Source organism: Gigantopelta aegis, unplaced genomic scaffold (assembly GCF_016097555.1).
Source record: "Gigantopelta aegis isolate Gae_Host unplaced genomic scaffold, Gae_host_genome ctg3309_pilon_pilon:::debris, whole genome shotgun sequence".
Taxonomy (NCBI): Eukaryota; Metazoa; Mollusca; class Gastropoda; order Neomphalida; family Peltospiridae; genus Gigantopelta; species Gigantopelta aegis.
This window is the reverse complement of record NW_024533273.1, coordinates 16,148-39,042: the sequence shown is the minus strand read 5'-3', so window position 1 is coordinate 39,042 and position 22,895 is coordinate 16,148. Positions and strand designations below refer to the sequence as shown.

Here is a 22,895-nt window from a genome sequence, read left to right as displayed (position 1 = left end):
TGTATAGAGTTAAATAGTTTAGGTCATACAGTTATCGAGAATACATTTCTATGTAAATTACTTAATTCAAAAATATATCAGTATGTGTTGATGGTCCGGATATGCATTTTGTGGCGATTATTCCTTTAGTCAATAATATAATACTTAGATGTATAGAGTTAAATAGTTTAGGTCATACAGTTATCGAGAATACATTTCTATGTAAATTACTTAATTCAAAAATATATCAGTATGTGTTGATGGTCTGGATATGCATTTTGTGGCGATTATTCCTTTAGTCAATAATATAATACTTTGATGTATAGAGTTAAATAGTTTAGGTCATACAGTTATCGAGAATACATTTCTATGTAAATTACTTAATTCAAAAATATATGTTTCATACTTACAATTACTTTGTTTCACTTTATACAGTTTCAGTTCTTCATCAATAACATTGCTTTAATTAATAGTTACATTGTTTTATTTCATATGTTACATTGTTCAATTTATAGTCAAGTTTGGTCTTTTTAATCGCAACAGTTAAGTTGTTTTAATATTTATAAAATTAGATATTTTAATACGTCCAGTCGCCTCACTTTAATTCATAAGTTTTGTTTTAATTCAGAAGTTTTAATTTACAGATTTGTTTAGGGTTTTTTCCACAAAGCTGTGTATTTGTTATTACATTTACCTGTTATTCTGTAGGGTACAAGATGGCGACCGGTGGTCAACCACCCGGTATACGCTCTGATAACAATCTTGATAATTCAAGTTCTACAGCTACTGCAGATTGTCATACCCACATTACTCGAAGAGTTAACCCATCAGGTATGGATATAGTTAATGTTGTACCCACAACGCCATTTTTTGATGACTTTTCGTACACTTATATGGGTGGACTTGCGAGCCCTTCTGAGGGTAGCATGACATACCCCATTGTCGACACAAGTGATGTTCAAACAAATCAATGTTTACATAGTCAAGTGCCAAGAAAATGCTGTGATCTGCTACAATTTATCTTCAGTGACTTGTCATGTCTACCTAAAGATGTGTTTACTGATCGCCTTATTGAAATTGTCGAAAATGATAAAAATGAATTAGAAATTCTACGCCATGAATTGTTAAAATTGTGCAAAAACAATGAACAGTTTGAGCACAAAACGGCTCAGTTAAAAAGAAGACATGAGGCGCGAACAAGAACAGGCGAAAGCATGATTAAAAAACTCGCAAAAGATTGTTTTATATTATTTCGATCTTCACGGGGAGACATGAACGAAGATTTGTTTGATGTAATAAACATATCCAAACGTCAAACCCTTACAACAGACAGTGAGCAGTGTTCAGGCGAGGTTCAGAGCGACACATCGGGCATTGTGTTCCGTGAATCGCTTGCTCGTATTGAACGCGACCTGATTACGCTTCGCGGTGAACTGATTCAAGACATCGACTGTTCTCGCAATAAAATAGAAGAGCAAGCCAAGCAACATTCTACTCTTAAAACAGAACTGTCGGACTTGCGACAACAATTAAATAATCAAAAAGAACTGTATGCACAATTACAAAATGAAAATCAACAGTTAAACGAAACAGTAATTACTGTTCAACAAAAGCTGGAGAAGCAGTCAATAGATCATAAAACTATGCTAAAACAAACTCTGGGAGAATTTAAAAAGGTTTATGAACAAAATAAAAATCTCAGGTCTGACATTGACAAAAACAGCACCGATATGAAATCTCACATCCAAGCATTTGATGATTTAAAGAGTGCAGTTGTTTCTTTAAAGAAATTAGATGAGATGACAAATTTAATAAAGTCAGTAACAACCTCAACAACTGATATGCGGAAACGCGTGTGTTTATTGGAAAAAGAAATAAAAAAAATTTCGGCGAAGAAAAGTTACCGAGAGGCAATAACACGTAACATATCAACAGAAACATTCAATACATGCGATTCAACCGCGAGTGCCATGAATGGCAAACCGCGTACACACACGGAGTGTAGCACGTTACTGGCGTCCCATAGCGTCAGTGAATCAACTGTACTGGATTCATCAGCCCTCAATACAAATTCATGTAACGGTACTGTCCGTCAGGAGCACGAGTTGCATTTACCCGAACGCGACACCTCCGCAAACACTAGTGCCTTGCCCGTTCATGAGCCGGTCTCCGAGACATACAACTCGGATCGAGATTTGTCCCCCGGGACACACCACATCCAGCGTGACTTGTCCCCTGCGACACATCACTCCCAGCGTGATCGGTCCACCGGGACACACCACACCCAGCATGATCGGCCCACCGTGACACACCACACCCAGCCTGATCGGCCCACCGTGACGCACCACACCCGGCGTGATCGGCCCACCGTGACACACCACACCCAGCGTGACTTATCTAACGGTTCTTGTCCTCATGGCAACAGCAACATTAGTGTATGGGCACCTACAGACCAGTGTGGTGCTACTTTATCTAAACAGTCAGTATTCTGTGGTGTTTCAAAACACAAAGTGGCTCGTTTTTATGTTGGTGGAATTGACAAAAAGTCAACTGAGGCTGGCCTTAGGGATTTTTTAAGTGAAAATGGTGTTAAACTAACCTTTTTGAGATTTTTCAATAGGGATAACAGAAAAACAGCCTCAGCACAAGTTAATGTGCTATACGAACACCGAGACATAATTGAGAGTGAAGGTTTTTGGACCTATGGCATCTATGCAAAACCGTGGCTCTCCAAGCAAAGGTTTTTAAATCAGTTTAACAATAACAATGAAAATGGCTCGGTTGATGATTAACATTATGTGTTGGAACTGTCGGGGTGTTATGTCTGGAACACCCTATTTACTTACATGTTTAAACGAACATGATATAGATGTTTGTGGAATTAGTGAGCACCATTTAAGAAAATATAACAGTAACTTCTTAAATACTATTGTCCCTAATTACACTGCATTTACGAAATGTGCTACAGAAAAAGACCCCACATTATACCGAATTATTAACAAAGGCGGTGTAGCTCTACTTGTTAAGAAACATTTGAGTCGATGTACTACTATAATAGAAATTGACAGTGATCGTATTATAGGAATTGAAGTTGTGCTCAGCGATTCCACAGCCATCTATGTATTTTGTGCTTATCTTCCTGCATCTAATTTATCGAATGATTTATATCTTGAATGTTTGGATTTGTTGGAGGAATTGTACATTGCCTATAGTTCAAAAGGAACTGTTATTATTATTGGTGATCTTAATGTAAAAATAGCGGGTCCAAAAACCCGATTTGTTAAAAACAGAAGAAGTGATATCTTCCATGCATTTGTTAGTAGACATAACTTGGTTTCAATCAATGTTCAACTTTTTTGTAAAGGTCCGTCTCATACTTACGAATCTCATACTGGAGGTCCTTCCTCAGCTATAGATCACATTCTAGTACCTGATTATTTAATCCCCTATGTTCAAAATGCATTAGTCAAAGACGACTGTGAGCTCTTGCTTTCTGATCATAAACCAGTAATGTGTTCAATGTTAGTCAATGATTCTATAGAGGAACAAAGCATCCCACCAGAAAAACGTTCTTGGGAAAAGGCAATACGTCATAATCTGTTAAAAGACTATACTTTCGCCGTTTCTCACATGTTATGGCCAATACATATCCCAAGCAAGAGTGCATCAGCATCCGATATTCTTAAATTTTACAATAAGATAATAAATGTATTAACTCAAGCAGCCAAGGAAACTATTCCTTGTTCAAAATATAACAAACATTCGAAGCCATATTGGTCTGATGCAGTTAAAGAATGTCATGTAGAAATGTCGTATCGCAGACGTCTGTGGTTAGCTGAAGGTAGACCACGTGGTATGCAATTCGACACGTTTAGGTTGTACAAAAAAGCAAAAGATGCATTTCGTATGACTCTCCAAAACGCATACTTGAAATATGAAAGGGATTTTTATAATTCCCTAGACGAAGTCTGTGATGTTGACCACAAGACTTTATGGACCACACTTCGTAATAAAAAAAGAAGTAGCTCAATAATGTCCCTCATGGTCGATACGAAAGTTATTACTCATCCAGTAGATATTTGTAACTCTATGGCTGGTCATTTTTGCAAAGTGTTTAGCGACCCAACAGATGCAAATTTTGATGATAAATTTAAATCAAGCTTAGAAGCCAAGGTGTCGGCATTTAAAGCTGATGCACTAAGATCGGATGAAAACTTTGATATTTCACCAAATTTAGTTAGCAATATATGCTCCAAGCTTCCAAATAACAAGTCATGTGGCCTAGATGGAATATTTTATGAACATATTAAATATGGAGGCGAATATCTCTTCTTCTGCCTATCAAGGTTATTTTCACTAATGGTTAACAATGGATGTATTCCTGATGAATGGCATCGCGGTATCTTGGTATGCATTTACAAAGGACATAATATGTCCAAATTAAGTCCAGATTCATACAGAGGGATTACGCTTTTATCTGTAGTTTTTAAGATGTTTGAGAAAGTTTTAGAATCATTAATGCCACAGCTAGTCTCATCGGCTGATTACCCGAATAATCACCAATGTGGATTTCAAAAAGGCCTGTCGAGCATCGATGCTTCTTTTGTGTTACAAGAAACATTAAATCACTATAAGGAACGCAGTGACGGCACTTGTGTCGCATTTCTGGATAGTTCAAAAGCCTGGCATGCAGGTTTGCTATATAAACTATCAGAAATAGGAATCCCTCCTAAAGTCTGGCTTATTTTGAACGGGATATATAGCAATGCCAAATCTTGTGTTTTTGTAAACAATATATACTCACTATACTTCAGGCAACAAAGGGGGTTATGTCAAGGTAGTATTCTTTCTTCTAAACTATATGTTTTATACATAAACGAATTGCTAAGCAAGTTAAGCGGATCAAAAAAAGGAACTATGATACTTGATGTTCACGTATCTTGCCCCACACAAGCGGACGATATAGCTATTATTTCTCCTACATCAAGCAATATGCAAGATATGCTATTGATCTGTGAACAATATAGCTTAAAATGGCGATTCATATTCTCGTCGCTTAAAAGTCAAATGATTAATTTCTGTAGAGAGGGGGATCCACCCTTTTTTCTATATAATAAACATATATCTATCACAAATTCTATAAAACATGTTGGCATCACTTTGAATAAAAATCTAAATAACTGGGATCGAACCTTACAAGCATGTAAGACTATCAAGTCTACAAGTATGGTACTTTTGCAATCAGGGTGTCACCCACGCGGCCTAAATCCAGCTACAAGTGTAAAATTAGTTAATGCTCTTTGCTTATCCAAAGCTCTCTATGGGTGTGAACTATGGAACTCTATTACCAAAAGCGAGTTATTAGCACTAGAAAGGGCCTTCAGATTTGCAATAAAAAGTATTCAGGGTTTACCAAAAAGGACACGAACAAACATATGTTTAGGGTTAATTGGTACTATTTCAGTTGAAGCAAAAATAGACACTAATAAACTATATTTCCTAGGACATCTCCTTCGCTTACCTACATGGACGTTACCCTATAAGGTTATAACAAGCAGATTATTATGTTTAAAAAATATGTGCATTTCTTCTCCAGTTGGATTTGCAGCAGACATACATAGGATCCTTTGCAAATATAAATTAATTGCATACTTAGATGACTATTATAAAACGTCCATATTTCCTCCCAAACAAACATGGAAAAGAATAGTGAAGAATTGTGTCTTCGAGTTTGAGGAAACAGAATGGAAAAGACAAATATCTGTAACTCCGGATACTAATCATTTTCTACAAATCCACCCAAACCTACAAATACATAAAGCATGGGATATTTCTCGTTCAAACCCTTTGCTAAAAGAACAGGCACATCATGTTATAAGTATATGCGCTACATGGAGGCCTCGATCATCTCAAGGTTTTTGTTCCCTTTGTAATTTACATTACTCCGATCTTCTTATACATGTTATAATTAGCTGTCAGTATTTATCTAAAACCAGAGATGACTTTTGGTGTTCAATCTTAGATATTGGTTCAATTGAGCTAAGCACAGAATTGCATTGTCTTTCAGACGAGGCGTTCATTACTCAATTACTATCTTGCAATCCGCCCTTAAACCTTGATAAAGATACCACGAAATCCTATGTTGAGATTGTCGTAGAATTCATATATTTATTAAGTAAAACATATTTTAACACGTTAATTAATAACTGAGATACAGTGCACAGCAAAACGGCACACCTTGTGTGCATGTACAATTGTAAAATACATTTAATATTATGTTTATTTTGAAAATCGTTTTCTTTTAATTCTTCTCTGTAGTTATCACTAATATGTATACTTGTTTGTCTCTGTGCTGTAATTATTTCTTTGTATGTATATCTGTTTATCTGTTGTTTTGTTGTTACAACTCTCTTTAAGAGGAATAAAGAATATATATATATACAGTTATCGAGAATACATTTCTATGTAAATTACTTAATTCAAAAATATATGTTTCATACTTACAATTACTTTGTTTCAGTTTATAGTTTCAGTTCTTCATCAATAACATTGCTTTAATTAATAGTTACATTGTTTTATTTCATATGTTACATTGTTCAATTTATAGTCAAGTTTGGTCTTTTTAATCGCAACAGTTAAGTTGTTTTAATATTTATAAAATTAGATATTTTAATACGTCCAGTCGCCTCACTTTAATTCATAAGTTTTGTTTTAATTCAGAAGTTTTAATTTACAGATTTTTTTTAGGGTTTTTTCCACAAAGCTGTGTATTTGTTATTACAGTTACCTGTTATTCTGTAGGGTACAAGATGGATCTGTCAGACACCTCTATGTGGAGAGGTGAGTCCGACAACTCTATATGGAGAAGAGAGTCCGACAACTCTATGTGAAGAGGTGAGTCCGACAAGTATATGTGGAGAGGTGAGTCAGACAAATATATGTGGAAAGAAGAGTCAGACAAATCTATGTGGAGAGATGAGTCAGACATCTCTATGTTAAGAGGTGAGTCAGACAAGTATATTTCAAGAGGTGAGTCAGACAAGTATATGTGGAAAGGTGAGTCAGACAACTCTATGTGGAGACGAGAGTCAAACAACTCTATGTGGAGAAGTGAGTCAGACAACTCTATGTGGAGAGGAGAATCAGACAACTATATGTGGAGAAGTGAGTCAGACAACTCTATGTGGAGAGGTGAGTCAGACAACTCTATGTGGAGAGGTGAGTCAGACAACTCTATGTGGAGAGGTGAGTCAGACAACTCTATGTGGAGAGGTGAGTCAGACAACTCTATGTGGAGAAGTGAGTCAGACAACTCTATGTGGAGAGGTGAGTCAGACAACTCTATGTGGAGAAGTGAGTCAGACATCTATACGTGGAGAGGAGAGTCTGACAACTCATGTGAAGAGGTGAGTCAGACATCTATATGTGGAGAGGAGAGTCTGACAACTCTAATGAAAAGTGTGGACAGTCAGACAACTCTAATGTGAAGTGTGGACAGTGAGAGGATGCCAGTGTGGAGTGGAGAGTTAATGTGAGTGAAACCTCAACACTCCATTCTGGTTGCTGGTGTTCGCAAAACAAAGAATACAAAGACATCAAAAGAAGTAAGAAAAGATAAATCTCTTACTTGGGTGTCTGGAAAGAACTTGCTGATGTGTAGGCTGGGTTAGGCGTCCCTTCTTGCCCAGTCTAAAACAAAAATAGAAAACAAATTTAACTTGTTAACTGCATTTAAGTTGTATATTGTGGTATGGACGACCTTCCCGCTAACCAGGATTATCAGTGTCTTGCTATCAAGATGGACAAATGAGAGTTTTAGGACTGGCCGGTATCTAAATATTGTAGCGAACATTCTACATCCACATTGCTAATTAGACGGTCTGAATAGAGTGCACATTGAAGAACTGAATTTTAAATGGACACAGCGAACACTACTTGAAAAGAATGTTGCTTCACTATAAACTAATCAGCCATTAGTGTCTGCATTGCCAGCAACATTACAACCACTAACGATTTGACTAACAACACAACGCTAAACAGCCTACTGGAATATATCGGCACGGAAACATTAAAAGATGTTTGGCAACCCGACAAGAAATGCAGGTAGCCCGATATTTGTCACTGTAATACAGACGAGAAGCCTTTGTATGTGTATAACTGTTACATGACTGATATGTATGGCTGAAGATAAAGACAATATGAAACACTCTCTTTACACTGTGTTTTACATATCAACTGGGACCAATGCCATATCAAATGTCGTGGTGAGTTTTGATATTAATAATGATTATCATTTCATGAATGTAATTACCATAGTTTGACACCAACTAGCCGATGTGTTAGTTATGGTCGGGTGTCGTAAAACATCCATCCATTCGTTTTGTCTGACGATGATGCTAACATAGTGATTAGAAAAGGACATTGCAGATTAAGCTATGAAGACATTTCAATTTCTCAGTGAATATGCTAACGCCAGAATTATGAGTAAATTTATCAAGGATGGCCAGTAGACATCACAGGGCTTTGGCGAGTATGTCCACTTTACAACACGTGCTGGAGATTAGAAGCAATGCCATGCCATGTCTCCAGTCAGGATGTTTGACCAAGCAGGTCGGAAAACACAAACAGAGCAACACACACATTGGTCAGATATTGACTATCACAGCACAGGTACACCTGACTATGATACATGGATATGACAGCACAGGTACACCTGACTATGGACTATAACACATGGATATGACAGTACAGGTACACCTAACTATAACACATGGATATGGCAGCACAGGTACACCTGACTATGACACATGGATATGGCAGCATATTTTTGTATATGGTTGTACATTTTCATTTTGTAAATCTATGCACGCGTGCATTCGGTGTCACAGTCCCAAAACAACGATTTAGTTATATCGTCTGCCCGCCTACCTGTGTAGAGGAAATGCACTACATGTTTCCATCAGCAGCAAGGGGTCGTTTATATGTAACTTCCCACAGACAGACCAGGACATACCATGACATTTGATATGGCATTGGTCCCAGTTGATATGTAATAATTTTATCACTATAATTTAAAACTGCTTTGCAGTTGTATTATAATTTATAAGATGAACAAACATTTTAATTGTTACTTGAACCAATAACGCAAAAAATCAGAAGAATTGATAGTCAAAAGTGCAATCATCTGTACAATCGGCCGACCTCCCTCAGTGAACGAAGAGACGTTGAGTGACGTTTTTCAAATATAAGAGAACAAAACGTAATGTGTGTCATGAAGGTTTTTATTTTATTATTTTTATTTATATATTCATTTAATATTTATTCAAATGTAATATGGTACTGACTACATGTATACATATTGTAGTAATAGCCATTTTTTTAATGTAAAATGCCCAACACTTTAGTGGTATAGGGGCATGTGAAACTACTCTAAATCTAAGTTTAATGTAAAACTCACTACTGATCTACATCCTGTTATACGTTTGTTAATTTTATAACCCATATTTGCTTCCATAGAAAAACAATTGGCGTTTAACCTGACAATTTACTGACATCACTCACTAGTAAGTAAATACAAACATGCACATGCAGACGACACCTTGCCATATATTTTCTACAAGTATTTTAATGTGCAAACGGGTCATGTGTTTTTGGCCTATTTTGGTTCAGTAGTAGAAATATTAATTTTGACGTTAAAACATAACAAAAGTTGATAGACTGTCTACACTTCTAACTGAGACTGGGAACGTAAACGAACGGAAGGCGGTGTTTTACTTTAAACGAGGGGAATATCGGTGTCTTATTTTAAACGAGGAGAATCTCGGTGTCTTACTTTAAACGATGGGAATCTCGGTGTCTTACTTTAAACGATGGGAATCTCAGTGTCTTACTTTAAACGAGGGGAATCTCGGTGTCTTGCTTTAAACGAGGGGAATCTCGGTGTCTTACTTTAAACGAGGGGAATATCGGTGTCTTACTTTAAACGAGAAGAATCTCGGTTTCTTACTTTAAACGAGGCGAATCTCGGCGTCTTACTTTAAACGAGGGGAATCTCGGTGTTTTACTTTAAATAAGGGGAATCTCGGTGTCTTACTTTAAACGAGGGAAATCTCGGTGTCTTACTTTAAACGAGGGAAATATCGGTGTTTTACTTTAAACGAGGGAATATCGGTGTCTTACTTTAAACGAGGAGAATATCGGTGTTAAACGAGGAGAATATCGGTGTTTTACTTTAAACGAGGGGAATATCGGTATTTTACTTTAAACGAGGGGAATCTCGGTGTCTTACTTTAAACGAGGGGAATCTCGGGTATCTTACTTTAAACGAGGGGAATATCGGTGTCTTACTTTAAACGAGGAGAATCTCGGTGTCTTACTTTAAACGAGGGGAATCTCGGTGTCTTACTTTAAGCGAGGGGAATATCGGTGTCTTACTTTAAACGAGGGTAATCTCGGTGTCTTACTTTAAACGAGGAGAATCTCGGTGTCTTACTTTAAACGAGGGTAATCTCGGTGTCTTACTTTAAACGAGGGGAATATCGGTGTTTTACTTTAAACGAGGGGAATCTCGGTGTCTTACTTTAAACGAGGGAGAATCTCGGTGTCTTACTTTAAACGGTGTCTTACTTTAAACGAGGGGAATCTCGGTGTCTTACTTTAAACGAGGGAAATATCGGTGTTTTACTTTAAACGAGGGGAATCTCGGTGTCTTACTTTAAACGAGGGAAATATCGGTGTCTTACTTTAAACGAGGAGAATCTCGGTGTCTTACTTTAAACGAGGGAAATATCGGTGTTTTACTTTAAACGAGGGGAATCTCGGTGTTTTACTTTAAACGAGGGGAATCTCGGTGTCTTACTTTAAACGAGGGAAATATCGGTGTCTTACTTTAAACGAGGGGAATCTCGGTGTCTTACTTTAAACGAGGGGAATATCGGTGTCTTACTTTAAACGAGGGGAATATCGGTGTCTTACTTTAAACGAGGGGAATATCGGTGTCTTACTTTAAACGAGGGAATCTCGGTGTCTTACTTTAAACGAGGGGAATATCGGTGTCTTACTTTAAACGAGGGAATATCGGTGTCTTACTTTAAACGAGGGGAATCTCGGTGTCTTACTTTAAACGAGGGAAATCTCGGTGTCTTACTTTAAACGAGGAGAATCTCGGTGTCGTACTTTAAACGAGGGGAATCTCGGTGTTTTACTTTAAACGAGGGGAATCTCAGTGTTTTACTTTAAACGAGGGAAATATCGGTGTCTTACTTTAAACGAGGAGAATCTCGGTGTTTTACTTTAAACGAGGGGAATCTCAGTGTTTTACTTTAAACGAGGGAAATATCGGTGTCTTACTTTAAACGAGGGGAATATCGGCGTCTTACTTTAAACGAGGAGAATCTCGGTGTCTTACATTAAACGAGGGAAATATCAGTGTCTTAGTTTAAACGAGGGGTATCTCGGTGTTTTACTTTAAACGAGGGGAACATTGGTGTCTTACTTTAAACGACGGAAATATCGGTGTCTTACTTTAAACGAGGAGAATCTCGGTGTCTTACTTTAAACGAGGGGAATCTCGGTGTCTTACTTTAAACGAGGGGAATCTCGGTGTCTTACTTTAAACGAGGGTAATCTCGGTGTCTTACTTTAAACGAGGGAAATATCGGTGTTTTACTTTAAACGAGGGGAATCTCGGTGTCTTACTTTAAACGAGGGAAATATCGGTGTCTTACTTTAAACGAGGAGAATCTCGGTGTCTTACTTTAAACGAGGGAAATATCGGTGTTTTACTTTAAACGAGGGGAATCTCGGTGTTTTACTTTAAACGAGGGGAATCTCGGTGTCTTACTTTAAACGAGGGAAATATCGGTGTCTTACTTTAAACGAGGGGAATCTCGGTGTTTTACTTTAAACGAAGGGAATATCGGTGTCTTACTTTAAACGAGGAGAATATCGGTGTCTTACTTTAAACGAGGGGAATATCGGTGTCTTACTTTAAACGAGGAGAATCTCGGTGTCTTACTTTAAACGAGGGGAATATCGGTGTCTTACTTTAAACGAGGGAATATCGGTGTCTTACTTTAAACGAGGAGAATCTCGGTGTCTTACTTTAAACGAGGGAAATCTCGGTGTCTTACTTTAAACGAGGAGAATCTCGGTGTCGTACTTTAAACGAGGGGAATCTCGGTGTTTTACTTTAAACGAGGGGAATCTCGGTGTTTTACTTTAAACGAGGGAAATATCGGTGTCTTACTTTAAACGAGGAGAATCTCGGTGTTTTACTTTAAACGAGGGGAATCTCAGTGTTTTACTTTAAACGAGGGAATATCGGTCTTACTTTAAACGAGGGGAATCTCGTGTCTTACTTTAAACGAGGGGAAATCTCGGTGTCTTACTTTAAACGAGGGGAATCTCGGTGTCTTACTTTAAACGAGGGAATATCGGTGTCTTACTTTAAACGAGGGAAATCTCGGTGTCTTACTTTAAACGAGGGGAATCTCGGTGTCTTACTTTAAACGAGGGGAATCTCGGTGTCTTACTTTAAACGAGGGGAATCTCGGTGTCTTACTTTAAACGAGGGGAATCTCGGTGTCTTACTTTAAACGAGGGGAATATCGGTGTTTTACTTACTTTAAACGAGGGGAATCTCGGTGTCTTACTTTAAACGAGGGGAATCTCGGTGTCTTACTTTAAACGAGGGGAATCTCGGTGTTTTACTTTAAACGAGGGGAATCTCGGTGTTTTACTTTAAACGAGGGAAATCTCGGTGTCTTACTTTAAACGAGGGAAATATCGGTGTCTTACTTTAAACGAGGGAAATCTCGGTGTCTTACTTTAAACGAGGGGAATATCGGTGTCTTACTTTAAACGAGGGGAATCTCGGTGTCTTACTTTAAACGAGGGGAATCTCGGTGTCTTACTTTAAACGAGGGGAATATCGGTGTCTTACTTTAAACGAGGGGAATCTCGGTGTCTTACTTTAAACGAGGGGAATCTCGGTGTCTTACTTTAAACGAGGGGAATATCGGTGTCTTACTTTAAACGAGGGAAATCTCGGTGTCTTACTTTAAACGAGGGAAATATCGGTGTCTTACTTTAAACGAGGGGAATCTCGGTGTTTTACTTTAAACGAGGGGAATCTCGGTGTCTTACTTTAAACGAGGGAAATATCGGTGTCTTACTTTAAACGAGGAGAATCTCGGTGTCTTACTTTAAACGAGGGGAATCTCGGTGTCTTACTTTAAACGAGGGGAATATCGGTGTCTTACTTTAAACGAGGGTAATCTCGGTGTCTTACTTTAAACGAGGAGAATCTCGGTGTCTTACTTTAAACGAGGGTAATCTCGGTGTCTTACTTTAAACGAGGGAAATATCGGTGTTTTACTTTAAACGAGGGGAATCTCGGTGTCTTACTTTAAACGAGGGAAATATCGGTGTCTTACTTTAAACGAGGGGAATCTCGGTGTCTTACTTTAAACGAGGGAAATCTCGGTGTCTTACTTTAAACGAGGGGAATCTCGGTGTCTTACTTTAAACGAGGGGAATCTCGGTGTCTTACTTTAAACGAGGGGAATATCGGTGTCTTACTTTAAACGAGGGGAATCTCGGTGTTTTACTTTAAACGAGGGAATCTCGGTGTCTTACTTTAAACGAGGGAAATATCGGTGTCTTACTTTAAACGAGGGGAATATCGGTGTCTTACTTTAAACGAGGAGAATCTCGGTGTCTTACTTTAAACGAGGGGAATATCGGTGTCTTACTTTAAACGAGGGAAATATCGGTGTCTTACTTTACTTCGGTGTCTTAAAACGAGGGAAATCTCGGTGTCTTACTTTAAACGAGGAGAATCTCGGTGTCTTACTTTAAACGAGGGGAATCTCGGTGTTTTACTTTAAACGAGGGGAATCTCGGTGTTTTACTTTAAACGAGGGAAATATCGGTGTCTTACTTTAAACGAGGGAAATCTCGGTGTTTTACTTTAAACGAGGGGAATCTCGGTGTTTTACTTTAAACGAGGGAAATATCGGTGTCTTACTTTAAACGAGGGGAATATCGAGTCTTACTTTAAACGAGGAGAATCTCGGTGTCTTACTTTAAACGAGGGAAATATCGGTGTCTTACTTTAAACGAGGGGAATCTCGGTGTTTTACTTTAAACGAGGGGAATCTCGGTGTCTTACTTTAAACGAGGGAAATATCGGTGTCTTACTTTAAACGAGGGGAATCTCGGTGTCTTACTTTAAACGAGGGGAATCTCGGTGTCTTACTTTAAACGAGGGGAATCTCGGTGTCTTACTTTAAACGAGGGTAATCTCGGTGTCTTACTTTAAACGAGGGAAATCTCGGTGTCTTACTTTAAACGAGGGGAATCTCGGTGTCTTACTTTAAACGAGGGGAATCTCGGTGTCTTACTTTAAACGAGGGAAATATCGGTGTCTTACTTTAAACGAGGAGAATCTCGGTGTCTTACTTTAAACGAGGGAAATATCGGTGTTTTACTTCAAACGAGGGGAATCTCGGTGTTTTACTTTAAACGAGGGGAATCTCGGTGTCTTACTTTAAACGAGGGAAATATCGGTGTCTTACTTTAAACGAGGGGAATCTCGGTGTTTTACTTTAAACGAAGGGAATATCGGTGTCTTACTTTAAACGAGGAGAATATCGGTGTCTTACTTTAAACGAGGGGAATATCGGTGTCTTACTTTAAACGAGGGGAATATCGGTGTCTTACTTTAAACGAGGGGAATATCGGTGTCTTACTTTAAACGAGGAGAATCTCGGTGTCTTACTTTAAACGAGGGAATATCGGTGTCTTACTTTAAACGAGGAGAATCTCGGTGTCTTACTTTAAACGAGGGGAATCTCGGTGTCTTACTTTAAACGAGGGGAATCTCAGTGTTTTACTTTAAACGAGGGAAATATCGGTGTCTTACTTTAAACGAGGAGAATCTCGGTGTTTTACTTTAAACGAGGGGAATCTCAGTGTTTTACTTTAAACGAGGGAAATATCGGTGTCTTACTTTAAACGAGGGGAATCTCGGTGTCTTACTTTAAACGAGGGAAATATCGGTGTAAAACGAGGGGAATCTCGGTGTCTTACTTTAAACGTGGAGAATATCGGTGTCTTACTTTAAACGAGGGGAATCTCGGTGTCTTACTTTAAACGAGGAGAATCTCGGTGTCTTACTTTAAACGAGGGGAATCTCGGTGTCTTACTTTAAACGAGGGTAATATCGGTGTCTTACTTTAAACGAGGGGAATCTCAGTGTTTTACTTTAAACGAAGGGAATCTCGGTGTTTTACTTTAAACGAGGGGAATCTCGGTGTCTTACTTTAAACGAGGGAAATATCGGTGTCTTACTTTAAACGAGGGGAATCTCGGTGTCTTACTTTAAACGAGGGGAATATCGGTGTCTTACTTTAAACGAGGGAAATATCGGTGTCTTACTTTAAACGAGGGAATCTCGGTGTCTTACTTTAAACGAGGGGAATCTCGGTGTCTTACTTTAAACGAGGGGAATCTCGGTGTCTTACTTTAAACGAGGGGAATCTCGGTGTCTTACTTTAAACGAGGGAAATATCGGTGTCTTACTTTAAACGAGGGGAATCTCGGTGTCTTACTTTAAACGAGTAGAATCTCGGTGTCTTACTTTAAACGAGGGGAATCTCGGTGTCTTACTTTAAACGAGGGTAATATCGGTGTCTTACTTTAAACGAGGGGAATCTCGGTGTTTTACTTTAAACGAGGGGAATCTCGGTGTTTTACTTTAAACGAGGGGAATCTCGGTGTCTTACTTTAAACGAGGGAAATATCGGTGTTTTACTTTAAACGAGGGGAATCTCGGTGTCTTACTTTAAACGAGGGGAATCTCGGTGTTTTACTTTAAACGAGGGGAATCTCGGTGTCTTACTTTAAACGAGGGAAATATCGGTGTCTTACTTTAAACGAGGGAAATATCGGTGTCTTACTTTAAACGAGGGGAATCTCGGTGTGTTACTTTAAACGAGGGGAATCTCGGTGTCTTACTTTAAACGAGGAGAATATCGGTGTCTTACTTTAAACGAGGGGAATATCGGTGTCTTACTTTAAACGAGGGGAATCTCGGTGTTTTACTTTAAACGAGGGGAATCTCGGTGTCTTACTTTAAACGAGGGGAATCTCGGTGTCTTACTTTAAACGAGGGGAATCTCGGTGTCTTACTTTAAACGAGGGGAATCTCGGTGTCTTACTTTAAACGAGGGGAATATCGGTGTCTTACTTTAAACGAGGGGAATCTCGGTGTCTTACTTTAAACGAGGGGAATCTCGGTGTCTTACTTTAAACGAGGGAAATATCGGTGTCTTACTTTAAACGAGGGGAATCTCGGTGTCTTACTTTAAACGAGGGGAATCTCGGTGTCTTACTTTAAACGAGGGGAATCTCGGTGTCTTACTTTAAACGAGGAGAATATCGGTGTCTTACTTTAAACGAGGGGAATATCGGTGTCTTACTTTAAACGAGGGGAATCTCAGTGTTTTACTTTAAACGAGGGGAATATCGGTGTCTTACTTTAAACGAGGGAAATCTCGGTGTCTTACTTTAAACGAGGAGAATCTCGGTGTCTTACTTTAAACGAGGGGAATCTCGGTGTTTTACTTTAAACGAGGGGAATCTCAGTGTTTTACTTTAAACGAGGGAAATATCGGTGTCTTACTTTAAACGAGGGAATCTCGGTGTTTTACTTTAAACGAGGGGAATCTCGGTGTTTTACTTTAAACGAGGGGAATCTCGGTGTCTTACTTTAAACGAGGGTAATATCGGTGTCTTACTTTAAACGAGGGGAATCTCGGTGTCTTACTTTAAACGAGGGAAATATCGGTGTCTTACTTTAAACGAGGGAAATCTCGGTGTATTACTTTAAACGAGGGTAATATCGGTGTCTTACTTTAAACGAGGAGAATCTCGGTGTCGTACTTTAAACGAGGGGAATCTCGGTGTTTTACTTTAAACGAGGGGAATCTCAGTGTTTTACTTTAAACGAGGGAAATATCGGTGTCTTACTTTAAACGAGGAGAATCTCGGTGTTTTACTTTAAACGAGGGGAATCTCAGTGTTTTACTTTAAACGATGGAAATATCGGTGTCTTACTTTAAACGAGGAGAATATTGATGTCTTACTTTAAACGAGGGGAATCTCGGTGTCTTACTTTAAACGAGGAGAATCTCGGTGTTTTACTTTAAACGAGGGGAATCTCGGTGTCTTACTTTAAACGAGGGAAATCTCGGTGTCTTACTTTAAACGAGGGGAATCTCGGTGTCTTACTTTAAACGAGGGGAATCTCGGTGTCTTACTTTAAACGAGGGGAATCTCGGTGTCTTACTTTAAACGAGGGGAATATCGGTGTCTTACTTTAAACGAGGGGAATATCGGTGTCTTACTTTAAACGAGGAGAATCTCGGTGTCTTACTTTAAACGAGGGAAATATCGGTGTCTTACTTTAAACGAGGGAAATCTCGGTGTCTTACTTTAAACGAGGGGAATCTCGGTGTTTACTTTAAACGAGGGGAATCTCGGTGTCTTACTTTAAACGAGGGGAATCGTGTCTTACTTTAAACGAGGGAATATCGGTGTCTTACTTTAAACGAGGGGAATCTCGGTGTCTTACTTTAAACGAGGGGAATCTCGGTGTCTTACTTTAAACGAGGGGAATCTCGGTGTCTTACTTTAAACGAGGGAATCTCGGTGTCTTACTTTAAACGAGGGAATCTCGGTGTCTTACTTTAAACGAGGGGAATCTCGGTGTCTTACTTTAAACGAGGGAAATATCGGTGTCTTACTTTAAACGAGGGGAATCTCGGTGTCTTACTTTAAACGAGGGGAATATCGGTGTCTTACTTTAAACGAGGGAAATCTCGGTGTCTTACTTTAAACGAGGGGAATCTCGGTGTCTTACTTTAAACGTCGTACTTTAAACGAGGGGAATCTCGGTGTCTTACTTTAAACGAGGGGAATCTCGGTGTCTTACTTTAAACGAGGGGAATCTCGGTGTCTTACTTTAAACGAGGGAAATATCGGTGTCTTACTTTAAACGAGGGAAATCTCGGTGTCTTACTTTAAACGAGGAGAATCTCGGTGTCGTACTTTAAACGAGGGGAATCTCGGTGTTTTACTTAAACGAGGGGAATCTCAGTGTTTGAAAACGAGGGAAATATCGGTGTCTTACTTTAAACGAGGGGAATCTCGGTGTCTTACTTTAAACGAGGAGAATATCGGTGTCTTACTTTAAACGAGGGGAATCTTGGTGTATTACTTTAAACGAGGAGAATCTCGGTGTCTTACTTTAAACGAGGGGAATGTCGGTGTCTTACTTTAAACGAGGAGAATCTCGGTGTTTTACTTTAAACGAGGGGAATCTCGGTGTCTTACTTTAAACGAGGGAAATATCAGTGTAAAACGAGGGGAATCTCGGTGTCTTACTTTAAACGAGGGGAATCGCAGTGTTTTACTTTAAACGAGGAGAATCTCGGTTTATTACTTTAAACGAGGGGAATATCGGTGTCTTACTTTAAACGAGGGGAATATCGGTGTCTTACTTTAAACGAGGGAATCTCCAATGACGCGATTTAATGGACGCCGTAATTTAACAGGGTTCGAGTATATCTCTCATGGGAAACTGACTGGGTTGGTAGAAACACCTAATCCGAAAATGAGTCGAGCAAGAAAAGTCGATCAGGCAAGTGTTTGGCTAGTCCCACCATCGAATGCGGTCATATTTTGTGACAAGTGAACGGATGTTAAGAATAGAAGATCAGACATTAAAGAACAAAGAACGACACTTGCAATGAGTCTCTTAATATCATATGTTACAAAACTTGTTTATTACTTTTAAGAATGTTTGAGGACACCCCAGCAAAAAACCAAACAAACCAACACCCTCCCCCCAAAACAAATAGAGATGAACTTTTAAGAGATGTCGGTGTCTGTGTGCTGTACATGCTGTTCTCGCGGGGAACTCCATGAACATGTCACCATTCGTTCAGCACGCCTTGGAAGAGTAGTATGACGGGCTTGCACGTGATGGCCGACTCGAGCGTGTGTCCTGAATGTATTGGTTTACTTACAAAGTCTGTTCTCTCCAGCGGTGAGTAGCCCTCCCCGTCCGGGTGTTCGTATGGTTCACCGCTGCTTGTTGTCGCGTCCCTCAATGGTTTAGCAGACTCGTACCTCAGCGCTGAACCGCTCGATTCGTTTCTGTCTGCGGCATACGAACGAGCCACGCGCCACCTGCAAGTATTAAGAGTGCTGCATCGTTTACTTACTGTCGCGTGACTAGTCTGGACAATAGGAGAAATAATTTCACATACACCACAGATAATGTGTCCACACCACACATTCGAACAATCTACAATAAACAGCTTGAAACCTCACTTACTTGTGACACCTTTTTTGCAGCAAAAGAAAAGTGTATGTGTGTGTATATATATATATCGGGGTGCCAATCAACACGATAATCGTTCTGAATCATTGGCTATAGCATAGAATTGTGAGCTCAACTGTTGCCTCCATGCCCCTGAGTTATTTAGCACTTTTGGTGGTGTTTGTGTTTTATTTAACTGTTTGGTGTTGGCTTCTTCAACTGTCATCTCAGAATAGCAGAAATGTTCAGTAACATGTTCACATCTTTCACTGACCTCTGTATGCTTCATCACGAATCTCAAGTTTGCTAAGAGCTTCATTGATATCGTTCTTTCTTTCGTTTTTTAACCAATGCATGCACTACCGATTTCTCTTGTTTTGTCCATTCTGTTCTAGACCGTCAAACGATCAGGTTGATTTCAGAAACCGTCTCCGTTTTTCTTTCTCCTGACAATGGTGGCCCCTTCTGTTCCGGCACCCACGTTGATGGAGATAGGCCACGCGGTCACTATCGACTCACCGGCCAGCCCACCAGCGTCGCCACCAGTTGTGTTGCCAGCAGCCGTCCGACGAGAGCCGAAGAGGAGGAAGGTCTCTGGAGTCACTGACTCCAGAGATTCCAACATCTCTCCATGGACTATCATCTGTGGCAAGCTGCCATCGAAGCACCGTTTGGACCATCCAAGGGAACTTCACCTCTTCCGCTCAGATATCTGGTCCATGGAGAAAGCCGCCATCTTGGCGCCAGCTACCAACCAGACAAGGGAAGTACCAGATCCAAGGGGCGAATGGATCGGATCACCTCTATGTGACAGTGGAGTGGGACAGGCTGTTCAGGCAGGGCATCGTACGACCAGACATGAACAACACAGTTATCCATCGCATGCTAAAGCTGGTCCTACAGGATGGATATCCGGGAGTCTTTAGGAAGTGCTACTACCCTCTAACGGACTTCAGCTACGAACAGCTCATCAATTCGCAATGAGTCCCGCCGCGCAACCTTAATTAGAACAGGTGACCTCCTTTTTTAGGCATAGTTGGACTTAAAATTTTCGGCCACCCGTAAAACTTTTATGTTTATTTGTTTTGTAAACAGTCCAACGCACTTTACTTTGGCCGAACACTCTAATTTACTTTTGGACAACTTCATTTTTAGTCCAGACATGAGCAGGTTCGTTTGGCTTTAGGTCTTTGACCGACCACTAAATTTAATTTTCAAATTCCGTCCACCTCAAACTTACCCCTCCCCCTCCTGACCCGGACTTAGTCACTGGCGATGTCAGAGGCTAAGCTCGTGTCAGGCGTGTGCAAAACTCTCGTGGTATATGCGCACGTTAAATTTGTTTTGCATTGCATCTTGTTTTGTCATATCCAGTTACTGTATTAAACTTTGCTAATGAAAAGGCTGTGTCTGAAGTCAATCCATCAAACATTAGTAGCAGGTTGATCGGTTTGTGATTTTTGTCTGTACCCGTAATCATGTGTGTCTTGGAGGTCCCCTCATGTAAGGCAAAGCTCTGTGTCTGAGGTAGAAAGCCACCTTATATATGCCATATATACATGAACAGTAAAAATACAAATGATCGTCTAACAATATATCTGGCAGACAAAGTTATTATTTACCCAAAGAGCCAGCAGTCACACTGCAAGATGCTCTCTGAAATGTACCAGACTGCCTTCCAACCATAGGTGCCAGTACAGGGAAAGACACAAACATGTTCATCATTCCTCATACGTCTGCGGCAGTGCATTGGATGTCTACACAGAAAACACAGAGAGTTTGGTTCTCAAGCTAATACCTGATGGGCCATCAATACCCGAATACCTCACAAGCAGACCAATATACAATCAATGTTTCATGACCTGTGTTCAGAGAGAGCCTTGTCATTACTAGGATTTCATGCTGTAATTGAATGTGGCACAACAGGAAAAATGGATAGTGTTAGACAAAACTGATAATTGAATGTATTCAAGAAAGCTAGACAACATCATATAGACGCTCTTAGCTAGCATGGAGTTGATGATGAACAATACGAAAAGATACTCCACTCACTGGACATCCCTGTGACTAATGCAGAAACTATCATACAACCAAGGTGGAGAAACATAGTCACCTTAATTTGGGTATAGAAATCAAGCAAATATCTCAGCTCAAAATATAACGCTACATCCAGAGATTCTAAACCTATGCAAACATGATTGGGTCTGTGCCGTACGAGCCAAGATGCATTATACGCTGTGAGAACTTTCAGATGTAACTGTGGGGTCAGTATCTGTTCATGTAGACGTAGCTGTGAGAACTTTCAGATGCAACTGTGGGGTCAGTATGTGTTCATGTAGACGTAGCTGTGAGAACTTTCAGATGCAACTGTGGGGTCAGTATGTGTTCATGTAGACGTAGCTGTGAGAACTTTCAGATGCAACTGTGGGGTCAGTATCTGTTCATGTAGACGTAGCTGTGACAACTTTCAGACGCAACTGTGGGGTCAGTATCTGTTCATGTAGACGTAGCTGTGAGAACTTTCAGACGCAACTGTGGGTCAGTATGTGTTCATGTAGACGTAGCTGTGAGAACTTTCAGACGCAACTGTGGGGTCAGTATGTGTTTATGTAGCTGTCAGAACTTTCAGACGCAACTGTGGGGTCAGTATGTGTTCATGTAGACGTAGCTGTGAGAACTTTCAGATGCAACTGTGGGGTCAGTATCTGTTCATGTAGATGTAGCCATAAGGAACACAACCTAGTTGACAGTGCTCTGCAAGTGTCAAGCTGATGAAGACTGCTGCAATAAGCATGTTATTACTCATAAAATACTTGTCTAATGTGATATTATGAATTATAATTTACAACTTACAATGGGTATGTTCCTTCATTTCATTAATTTAAACTACTTGTCTAATGTGATATTATGAATTATAATTTACAACTTACAATGGGTATGTTCCTTCATTTCATTCATTTAAACTACTTGTCTAATGTGATATTATGAATTATAATTTACAACTTACAATGGGTATGTTCCTTCATTTCATTCATTTAAACTACTTGTCTAATGTGATATTATGAATTATAATTTACAACTTACAATGGGTATGTTCCTTCATTTCATTCATTTAAACTACTTGTCTAATGTGATATTATGAATTATAATTTACAACTTACAATGGGTATGTTCCTTCATTTCATCAATTTAAACTACTTGTCTAATGTGATAATATGAATTATAATTTACAACTTACAATGGGTATGTTCCTTCATTATAATTTACAACTTACAATGGGTATGTTCCTTCATTATAATTTACAACTTACAATGGGTATGTTCCTTCATTATATTTTACAACTTACAATGGGTATGTTCCTTCATTTCATTCATTTAAACTACTTGTCTAATGTGATATTATGAATTATAATTTACAACTTACAATGGGTATGTTCCTTCATTTCATTAATTTAAACTACTTGTCTAATGTGATATTATGAATTATAATGTACAACTTACAATGGGTATGTTCCTTCATTTCATTA

At 39.2% G+C, this 22,895-nt stretch overlaps 1 protein-coding gene across 1 annotated transcript in view; it reads right to left on the bottom strand.

Moving 5' to 3' along the window:
• The window catches only part of LOC121392041, a gene marked incomplete at its 5' end in the record, with an annotated part of 42,894 nt that overhangs the window by 4,157 nt on the left and 15,842 nt on the right, over window positions 1-22,895 (bottom strand). The window contains 2 exons of the mRNA XM_041523441.1: window positions 7,607-7,668; window positions 19,074-19,236. Of these exons, the coding sequence (XP_041379375.1) occupies window positions 7,607-7,668; window positions 19,074-19,236 (225 nt within the window). The remainder of the gene's footprint in view (window positions 1-7,606; window positions 7,669-19,073; window positions 19,237-22,895) is intronic.